The following is a 12030-nucleotide window of genomic DNA, read 5'->3' on the forward strand; positions in this document are numbered from 1 at the left end:
AACAAACGAAAAACGACAGGACTTTTTGAATGCCCTGGTATTAATAGTTCTACCCTTATTCAATGATGGTTATTTTTACTCTTGTAAACTTCCTTTTTTGTATTTTCACAATAAAAAAAAAATTGTTTAGAACATAAAAAAAATATTCATGCCCTAGAGGTGGCATTGAAACTACGATAGATATTAAAAAGTAAAGTAAAAAAAAATAAATAAAAATAATAAAGAAGCCATCTTGAAAAAAAATAAAGTAATATCTAAAAATTATAGTTATTGAAAATATGACAAAATAAGGTTAAATCCATATAGGCCAAGAGCCCAAGAGGAGAAAAAGTTATTTCATCCCAATTTTCCATTAAATTTAACGACAACATAATTTTTTTCCTTATAATTAATTTATTGTTATTTACAACTTTATAAAAATATATACAACAAGTAAATTTGCTGTTAGTGATAAAATGACATGATACAAATATGTTGTGAATTTATCCATTGATAATTAATATAAATTAGGAGTCAAAATGGATGGCTCTGCCAAGCACGGTAAGGGTCAATAAAAAATGGCGGTTGTTCCAAAAAGTTCATTCTTGAGTTCTTTCAAGTAAAGGAAAAATTGTACTTTTTTCAGTTAGAAAAGAATTCAATTTTTAATTAGACTATTCAAAGGATAAAGTAAATGTCATAATTAAGTAAATATTGAAGTATTTAAGATGCATCTCCCCTGGAGTTTATTTTATTCCAGAAAAATCTAAAATTTTAGCATATTTTTCATTTGTAGTTCCATATCCTTAAAACAATCTACAAAAAAAAAACTTCATAGTACATTATTTGGAGTAGAAAATTTACTAAAATTTAGCTTTAATTTGAATAGTTTAAGGCATCTGTTCGACTAATATTTCCTAAGAATACTTTTTCATAAACCAAAAGTATATAAATTTTTCTGATCAACAAGAAATAAATATTTAGGAATTTATATTGGTGAATACATTGGAAACAACTATTCCTACTCTACTTTATAGACTTCTCGATTGAGAGTTTATAGACATCTTCACATCGTTCGTAGAAGTAGTAGTTTCCATGATATCTACTTAAATAAATTCACAAAATATAGATTTTTCGCTATTTGGTAAAAATTATCTCTTTTTCAAAAATTTTATCTCGGGAACTATTTAACATACATAGCTATATAAGGATTCATATTTTAGCAAATTTACTCTATTTTAAATATTTCACTAAGCTTTTTAGTTTTATAGGTAGTCCTAAAGATGAATAGCTCCAAATGAAAAATTAATTTTAGTAACGTTTGCAATCAGCTGTCATTTTTTATTCACAACTATGGTTGGCAGTCATCAATTTTGAAAAGTAACTATACATATTTGTCAGTAAAATATTTAAAAATAGGGTGAAATAACTTTTAAAAAAAAAAAAAAAAAAAAAGGGGTCATTATAGACAGTAATAAACAAAAATCCATAAATTGTTCAATTAATTCTTCTTTAAATTATATCTGTTCGAAAAATCTGACTTCCTCGCCCTATGAACTGAACCTTAAACCAATTTACCCCGATTCTGTTCACCCGTTAACCTGAACAATGGAGCGGTATTCCGTGACACGCACAGCTAACTTTTGACAATAACTAGCAGCGACCTTTGTCCACCAGTTTTCCTACGAATTTCATTCGAAAAAAAGTGCGTGAGGAAATGCTTATCTCTAGGATCTAACTGCAGAACCACAAGGGAAATGCTATTAATCGTTTCAATAGAGGAAATGAATCAGGAAAGACAAAATCCAACAACAGCGAACGGAAAAGATGAACGCTGAATATGACTATGAAAAAATATCTAATAAAGCTGAGTGTCCTCATTGAGCATTTGAATATAGATAAGGGCACTCAGCTATATCATGTAAATTTGATTTTTTCATAGCCCGTCGTCGCTTCCTTTGGTTGGATTTAGTCAGTCCAAGTATTCATCACTAGATTCGTTATCTTGATAGTCAAAGCTATCGCTCTATGAACGTGGAATCTAACATTTGTTAACCTACTCTTTGCGCATGCACGACAAACATGTAGTTACAATCATTGTCATCGTGAAACCTACGCTTTAGGTCAATAACACATCCAAAGAGGAAGAACTAATTAAATCATTTCTATTTACTAGTCGAAATTTTTTCTTCAAATCCAGCTGTTTTCTTAATTTCGAATTGTAATTACTCAAGTGAAATATGAAATTTATTATGAAATAAAGTTCAGAAATTATTAGTTCATTGGAAGCCAGGACAATTATTAAAGATATACTTATATTTACAAAATTTAGACTATTTAATCGTTGTACATATATATAAAGATTTTATAGCATTCATGTTATAGAATGAGCTACTGATTTTTTTTATATTTGACTCGGTTTTGATTTTCTTTACCAATGAACTGTTATTCGTGAGATACCTCAAGCGTATCTTCTAGCTGTCACGCAATCAAACCCCAAGAATAGACCTTGAATCTTATATTATGGATCGGTAGGACACAAACTATTGTAATTTGGTTTAAAACGATGTCAAAAATATATTATAAATAACTTCTAATTCATTCAAACGTGTATTTACAAGAACATTTCGAAAATGTACATTCTCTGAAGATACATGGGCCTAATTGTCGGCTTTCATAATCAAAAATATTTACAGATAACTTGAATATATATTATGACGAACAAAAATTAATTGTCATAGGGATTTCATACACATTCGGCTTCCTTCGGCATTCCATCTAAATTGAGGCTCTATGGTCTTGTTTCCGCACGGCATGTGGTTGTAGCACTTTGGAACTGTAGACCGTTTTACGAGCCAAGGAAAATCGGTTAAAAGAGAATGTAAACAAGGGGTTGGTTTTCCTTTGAATTAATGCTGGAACGCCTAGAAGAGGCACGTATATGCAGACCCTCAACACCTCGCTGAATTTATGTTGACCGGAATTCCCTCCGGTTTCTCTTCTCTTTTTCACAAATTATTTTTTTTTTTTCATTAAAAGTCTGTTATTTATTTTATTAAACCTATAAATTTCATTTGTTTTTATCGTAAACTTTTCTTGTCTCTCGCTCTTCTTAAGAATTATTATTTTATCTATTCATTTTGTTCTATTTTATATTTATATGTAAATTTTATATTACATCGATATTATTCACAATTGTCCAAAATTTAAAGTGTTGTAAATAGTTAGGGGAGTCTTTTACCTGATACTATACCTTCCACAATCAATTGTTAAACAAAAAATAATCAAACTGTTTTGTTTTTTTTAATTCAAAACCTTTTTTTTGATAAATATTACAGTCTGCCACAGCGTTGCTAGGCAACAGGTAATAGTTATAATTGATCACATTCATACTAAAATTTAAATAAATGAAAAAAAAAATGACAAAAATAAATAAAATTAATCTCAAAATATATATACAGAAGGGAGAAAATGAACATAACAAAACTATGTATATGAAGAGAAAAAAATAATTATAATTATAATAATAACCAAAATTTATAAATAAAATAAAAAATAATCAATAGTCACATTTATACTCTCATATATAATATTTACACTATCGACCTGAGAATCCCTGAGCCCAATCTATCTCGCCAGTGTGAGGGTTAGAGTAAGGCTCTTTGGGGTCCCACCGCATCCCTCTCACCACATCACTGATAATGAGCCAGTGGATGCTGAGTAAGTGAGCTAAAGCCACAAAACTGCTATAATAACCATCTAAGGCCCACAAGGCCAAATTGGTATAAAATAAAAATATATATAAATAAAAATAATACTTTACAAATCTTCCAAAAATTATGAGCTTATTAAATTAAGATGAATAGAATCTTTCTTTCATATTCTCCCATTAATCCGTAAAGCTAAATAACAAAGATAAATACAATGAAATTGCAAGTAATATCCCAGAAAACAAACGTGGAAATGATTGATCAAGAAAAGTAAAAAAAACCTGCTGGCTGATTATGTAAAATGCATATTTCACACCTCAGATCAATTTAGATCCAGCTCCAAAAAAATCCATAGTATTATATTATAATCCCTTTAAATTTGCTAAAATCCATCATATTAACATATTATAAAATAAGTCTTTAAAAATACACTTTATGATAATTATTTTAAGTATTCACCTTTCAAAATGTTTGTAGCAATATAATCAATCACCCTAGTGATTAAAGAGACTTATGCATTCATAAAGAAATAAATATTGATATTTTATCAGAGATGATGAAATTAAAAAATATATATATATTTAATGAATTTTTCATTTCTCTAACAAAAAAAAAATTATGTGAAAAGCCTATTAAATTGAAAATTACTTTAAACGAAAAACGTCCTATAATAATTAGATACTTTTATTTAAGTAAAATAAAGTCTGTCCATAAATGTAATAATAATCTTAAAAAAATTATTAAACAAAATGGCACTAATCTGTCCTAACCCTTGTGTGATTTTAGTCCCTTGGACACGTAAGTGGAGCTCATTTGAATCCAGCAGTGACCTGTGGAGCACTAGTTGCTGGAAAAGTAACCATCATCAGAGCAGTGCTATACATTATAGCACAGTGTTTGGGTGCGATAGCTGGAACTGCATTCTTGAAGGTATTTATTAATTTTTATTCACAAATTACGTCACCATATAAATTTATTGCAGAATAGTAGATAAAGTGAAGCCAATTCAATTGGTATTAGTACCAGTGAAGAGAACAAATTCAGTAAGTGGGCCTGTTGGTCCTTTTTACCAGTAACAGAGTAACCAATCAAAGCTTTATTATCTCTGTCATAGACCTCCTGGTTTTCCAAACAAATGCTAGATGAAAAAATCTCTAGCGCCTGGATTCTTTTTCAGCCTAAGAGGCTATATCTTATCTAAGCAATTAATACTAACAAGATAAAACACTTGTTCACATTTGTACTGCATGCAAAAGGTACTGTAAAATTAGGAGTATAGAACTTTTTCAAGTTAATTTGGTTTCAATAAGTTATAAATATTTACTAGCTGTTATGTATCATGGGAACACTTGAGCTTTGAATCCTTAACACTATGAACTAATCATGGCCGTAAAAGTATAACTGGAATCAACTTAAAACTGGCTGTTATTGTATTTACTCCTCACTATTATCAAATTATAAATTATATAATGGCTATTCAAGGCTTACAATCCTTGGTTCATCGAACTTAAAGATAATTTCAGCTCTAAAGAACCCAATACATCAATATTCTACACCTGGAGAATTTGAGGTCTAACATTAAATTAAAAAAATTATAAAACAAGTATAATCTCCAACACATTTTCAGGCAATGTTTTTGCTAACTAATAACTTTATCTACAATTTAGTAATCTTAATTAATTTTTTTCAGGCAGTGACTCCTGGAGAATTCCAAAAAACATTGGGATCGACAGCTGTTAGTGATTCCATATCAGTACAGCAAGCGATCGGAGTAGAATTCCTTCTTGGATTTGTTTTAATATTTGTGGTGTTCGGTGTTACTGATCCTAACAAACCTGAAGCAAAAATTCCAGCTCCTCTTGCCATTGGTCTTGCTGTGGTTATTGGTCATCTATCTTCAGTAAGTAAATAACAATGGTTTAAATTGATCAATGTTTGAACAAAAGTATGATATATTTACATGATTCATTAAAGTAGAGAGTACTTTAATTTGAATTTTTAAAGTTTTTTTTTTTACTTACATATCAAGGAAAATGTGTCACATTTTAAACTTCCCAACATCCCTAGTATACACTTTAAATTCCACACCACTGAAGGTCTCAATTATTAGTTTTTCATAAATAAAATTATGATTCATTCGTGTTGAAAACAGTACCTACTGTAAAAATTGTGGAAGATTAAAATAATCCACCTCAGATATTCTGAGTCAAGCATTCTGGTCAACCCCTCCTCTCTCTCAATCTTAAATTGGGACTTCTGCTTCATCCACAAAAATATCTGCCCCAGCAATAACCTTTCTGTATTATTCAAGAACTTATTGTCATTTTTATTAATTAATTTTTGTTTTGTAAGCTGTTTCCTGAGTAATTTTAATTAAACAAAGAAATCATTAAATAAGAAAAAAAGAAATATTTACCAAGGCATCAAAAGCTATCTTGTTTCCTTCATAGCAAGATAAGTATTTGGCTTTAAACATGAACAACAGACTAACAATTTTACATTATTCATTTTATTTAAATATTATTCTTTTCCTTTATCAATATATGAGTAATAAGAACTAAATTTAGGTTTAAAATTAAATGATTATCATTATTTACAGATTCAGTATACCGGTTCCAGCATGAATCCAGCCAGAAGTCTGGGATCAGCTGTAGTTTCTAATTTGTGGGCCAATCATTGGGTAAATGTTAATTATTACTTTCTATCAGTTCTTTATTTGAATTTTTTTTTTAGTGTGAATTTCAATAAATACATTAATTTATTTGCCCCTATCTTATAATATAGTAATTGCATGGTTCATGAATCCATTACATTTTCTGAACATTTGTGAATGATTTAGTTTATTACAACTTCTATCTCTTAACAAACAATTAAATTTCTACATGAAATAAATAAAAATTAAAATAATGGAAGTTTAATAAATCCAATAAAACTGTGAAAATATGAGTACGATTTACAATCCCAAACCAAAGTAACCCATATATATGTTAATTAGAAATATTCTGTTTTACAGGTTTATTGGCTTGGACCTTGCCTAGGTGGCATTGCAGCTGCTTTACTATACACTTTTGTATTCGTGGCTCCTCCAGCCACTACCCAATATTCTCCAGTACAGGTTAATATTTTAATTACATATTTTATATCTACTAAAAATGCAGTCCTTATCACAGTTGGTCTTGGACTATCATAATAGCTGGAAAATAAAATCTATAAAAAATACACTGAGGCCAAAAAGTCAAACATACTCCAGATTTCCAGACCATTAATTTATGATTCAAGTAACAATCCAGTTACAAGACTATGTAGACTCCATTAATGATGTGATAAAACCTAGATACTTAATTGCTGTGTGATGGACCTAACTTTGTCTATCTCCATCCCTCCTTAAGATCTCCTTTTTCTCAATTCATCCTCCTCTTGGCATCTAAGAATATTATAATCTAACTTATAGTAGTGGGTATAACTAATTACATACTTTTTATCATTTGAAAGCTATCATGGTATTTTCAGTTAATATTTTTCATTCCTGGATTATTTATAAGCCTTCTAACTTAAACCTTTTATTTTTATTAATTTTGCATTTATAAAATATTCCTTTCGACATTTCAGACTCTCAGTCCTTCTTCAGGTGTTGATTCTTTCTTCATTTTTGCTTTATCTTACGTTTTTCTATATTTTTTATTGCATTAATATCCTTAAATAGCTATTTAAGGTTAATTTTTGGGTGATTTATAATCCTTTGTCATATTTTAAAAACTTTTAAAACTATACATTGTTAATATCCATGTCCATTTTTCACATTGGAAGGAATATTTTACTAATGTAAAATTTAATAAAAATACATGGTTGAAGGCTAATAAACCACTCGGAAAAGAAAAATTATTGGGATTTTTACTATACCATTCTCTACCACAAAAATTATTGCTAATGCAGGAAAAATGTACTGCAGGTCAGAATTTGATTTTTAATAAGTTTTGATTCATTTTCAGTTCCAAAACATAGTATGTTTACAAATAAAAACGTTTTTCATCTATTATTTGGAAGTCAGTGAAACTGCCATTAATTTGAAAATGAAAGAAACTAGTTAGTTATTAAATTTAATTAATAATTAATTCCACTTTCAACGATAATAAATCTCTTTTAAGCATAATTGCTCAGGTTACCACTTACAAATTATTAGTAGTAGTCAAAATCATGGAATGTTTCACAATAAAAATTATTAACCACATCATTGTTTTTTTACTATTGATAATATTATATATTTTTTTTTTTTGGACAGATGAAGAGGTTGGATGGAAAAGAAGAAGAACATGCCTGATCTCTGTCAAAGAATATGCCCAAGTTGACCAACCTCAGTTTGTTTACTCCTAAGATTGTACCCTTATCTTCCCCCATAGTATAAGATAAGCTTGTTGTTTTAATTAAAACTACAAATATTTATCAAAATCATGATGATTTTGATCTACCCATTATAATGTTTAATAAGATTGATTTAAGAATAACATAAAAAAAAAAAAAAGTGCGAAAGAGGCTGAATGATTTATGTGTGTATGTATTTAGTCACTAAAATGCGGAATTTATCGCAGATTAAATAATCACTAGAGTGATCATTTCGTTCACTTTGTTGAACACATTTTGTATTCTTAATTTATTTTATTTTGTCTGTATAAATTTTTTAATCATAATTATTTTTAGTATTAAAACATTATGTTTATTTACCAAATATTTCTCATATTCAAAAAATCACAGTTAAGATTAAATTAATCTCTAAATATATTTGTTAGGATGGATTAAGAAAAAAAAATTGAAATAGGATTTGGCACAACCAGGTGATGAGTAATGTCTGTTAAAAACAATTTAACTATCATACAAATCAATTATTTTCTTTTAATACGATATTAATGAAATACTGAGTAGTTTTTATTCAAAATGATAAATTGTGATTTTAATTCCAAAATCTCTTAAAACATATGTAGTTAGGAGGTTTTGGAATTGGCATCATGATATGCAGCAATGTAAAAAGAAGTAAATTATCAACAACAAAAAACATTTAAATCAATACAAAAGTATTTAAATTTGTTTTTAACTAACTTGAAAAATAAAAGGGTTCTCAGTTAAACATGTACATATCTATTTTTAATGACTAAAATAAATGGAAATAATGTAGGTATAACCAGAAAAAAGAGAACCAAAGAAAATAATATAAATATGTTAAATTTTAATGTTATTAAATTGTGCCTTAATCATGGACCAAGGTTTCATTTATTTATTTTATTAAAATAAACCTTAAGATATTCCAATAAAGTTTCTTGACTGCAAACTTTGCAGAGGCAATATAATTGACCTAGTAGCAGCAGTTAGAAATGACCACCTATTTATAATATTGTTTAGCATAGTATCGATCCAAATAGCAGTGTTTTTAGTTGATTTTCTTCCAAAAATATATACATAAACATGATTTTTATATTAATTAAAAATATATATTCTAGACTGAGAGTAGACATTATCATAAATTTAAAATATTTTATACTCATAAATTCCCAACAAAATGTTGCAACAGGTCTTTATATGCATCCTTACTGCCATAATATTTTGTGAATGTAATATGTATTCTTATATTCATTATTTGTTACTTCAACAGTTTTTATTATATTTGTAAATAAAAAAAGTAATAAAATAATAATTGTAATATTTCAATTAATACACCCTACCCAATTTATCTAAAACATTAATATGTATTAGTTATTATTGTAGATAAATGCAAAATTTGCTTCTTATTTACTTAGCAACCAGAATTTAAACGAGCTTTTTTTTTTATCCTCACTAGTATGAAGACTTTTTAACAGTGTAGCATATGTAAAAATGTTATCCTTACATGTTAGATGTCAAAGAACAAATTGGTATCATGTCTGTAATCAAATCCATGAGTAACATCTACTACATAAATTCTTTTTTGATCAAATTTTCAGGAAGTTCGTCGGCAGGTATCTTTAGTATGGTAATGGACCAAACACTACCACTTTGGATAAAATAGACAATTCCATCCATCATAAACGGAATCAATATATGTATTGTATATGAAATTTATTCAGGGCCGTCTATAGCTCAAGTAGTTTGGTACAGTCTTACCAATCTGAGATAGAAACGTAGCTCTTATACTCACTTAGAAACCCAATGGGTTCTACTTGGTTCACAATACCACAATAAGCTAACTATGCCACAGAAAAACAGTTCTTAATCATAGTAATAATTGTAATAGCACAAAGGCAGTCATAAGCAATGAGTTGGTTTGTCAAAAAATGGCCAAAATGAGTTAAATAATCATGATGATGACAACATGATCATCACACTGTGAAGGGTTGAGAAATTAAAACAGTATTCATAATTAATTTTGATCTTTTTATAATTATTTATTCTCTGCAACCACCAACATAATTGTTAAATAACCTTAGTCATTACTTAAGAGGAAACAAAATAATGCTAATGCACTGAGAATAATAAACATAAATAATATATATGAAATATAAATATAAAATATTATATAATATAATGTAATAAAATATATTTCAACCAAAATATGCTGCTGCATATAGAATAAAAATTATCTCTAAATAATTGTAAACATTTTTTTTTAATCTCTACAAGTAAATATTGAGGGATAGTGCTTGATTTGAGCTTAAATACTTCAGAATGGCATTCTGATTATAACCCTTCAGGAAAAAAGAATTATGATTGTTAAAACATTCATTTTATGAAACTGTTCTTCAACAGTTATTAGTGGGTCGGGCCAACCAACTGCAACTGCATTCTTTCAGTAAAAGAAACACTGTAACAACTGTTTATCATGCTTTTTCAGTTTAATCATTTTTTTAGGATAATAATTTGGAATATCCATCACTTACTCCATTCCAGCACTGCTATTTCTGGAAATTGAGTCCTATAGAGGAGTGTGTATATTAACAGAAAATAATACTACTTGTAGAATATAAATTTTTATTTTATTCAAATATACAATTTTTTTACCTAACTTTCACAAATACAAACATTATTTAACAACTTACTAACATTTAAAAAAAATATGGAACTCAGAGTTCCATTAAATGTTTTAATAATAAATGTACATTCAAAACAAACCACCAAGTAAAAATTAATATCTCTGTTTTAGTATTATTGTTCAGAATTGAGATATTTTTATTGAGACAAATTTTAAAATATAATAAATTAAGACTGAAATTAAAATTAAGTACATATTAATGTTTTCTTTTTAAACAATACCTGAATGATTTTTTGAAACGAGGATTCCTAAGAGCAATAAAAAATATGTTAAATAACTGTATAGTAAAACATTTCAATAATCCTAAGTACCAAGGCAATATATAAAATATTAAGGCAACTTTATTGATAAATCATTACTTATGAAAATGTAACAATAAAATCTCAGATTCCTTTGTAACATATTTATTTAGTAAAGCAGTCAGAAGAGGTGTGATACAAAATATTGAGAGGCCAAAATTCATTAGTTAAAGTTAATAGAACTCAGCAGCATTAACTTTTAAAACAATGTTTTACAATGTTATCATTTCAGATAACATAACATGAGAATAATGAACATGAGCTTTCAACGATGTGGCTATCAAATTCAACATTAATCAGATATTTGATTACATTTCAAAAATTGTAAGACCACAAGAGAATTTATTGAAATTAAAAATTTTAAGTTAGTTGAAACTCTATTACATTTGGTAGCTACAATAATATATTAATAAAAATTAACTATTTAATCCCATTTCACCAACAAATGACAAAATATTAAATGTGATCAATAAAAATAAATGAAAAGGTTGAGTGCTATTAGGAAGAAGTATAAAGGAACATTAGAAAGCTGATTAAATATAAAAATAATCCATGGATCAACATCCTTTTCAACATGCCCACGAATGAAATGGACAACAGGTATATGGAGACCAACCATGCATATTTCCCTCATTCCATATATTAACGTTAGGTTTTCATGATTCTAGCTCTGATTTACTGTTAATTTACCTTCAGGTAATGGAATCCAAAAAAAAAAGTTTCCAGAAGTCCCTGAAATTGAACCTGTCTCCACGGTTTACAGCCATTTACACCCAACACTAGAACTATAAGCATGGTCAACATAAAAAATAAATAATATTGTTTAATTAGCTATTATTGATAAAATAAAAAATATATATCTAACATAAAAAAAAAAATTCAATATAACTAATCCATTAAGTTAAATTAATAAAATTAAAATGGCAAAAGATAGGCTCCGAAAAAGTATTGCATCAATTATAAGTACTGCCCCAACTGGGTTTACTTA

General features: G+C 27.8%; 1 protein-coding gene across 1 annotated transcript in view; it reads left to right on the forward strand.

Moving 5' to 3' along the window:
• Nucleotides 1-9378, forward strand: part of LOC106682488 (aquaporin) — a 57378-nt gene extending 48000 nt beyond the window's left edge. The window contains exons 2-6 of the mRNA XM_067047502.1: nt 4476-4619; nt 5380-5589; nt 6289-6369; nt 6703-6804; nt 7969-9378. Of these exons, the coding sequence (XP_066903603.1) occupies nt 4476-4619; nt 5380-5589; nt 6289-6369; nt 6703-6804; nt 7969-8007 (576 nt within the window). The 3' untranslated portion in view covers nt 8008-9378. The remainder of the gene's footprint in view (nt 1-4475; nt 4620-5379; nt 5590-6288; nt 6370-6702; nt 6805-7968) is intronic.
• Nucleotides 9379-12030: the final 2652 nt, after the last annotated feature.

The sequence above is a fragment of the Halyomorpha halys genome, unplaced genomic scaffold, assembly GCF_000696795.3.
Source record: "Halyomorpha halys isolate HHAL.00 unplaced genomic scaffold, Hhal_1.1 Scaffold418.1, whole genome shotgun sequence".
Taxonomy (NCBI): Eukaryota; Metazoa; Arthropoda; class Insecta; order Hemiptera; family Pentatomidae; genus Halyomorpha; species Halyomorpha halys.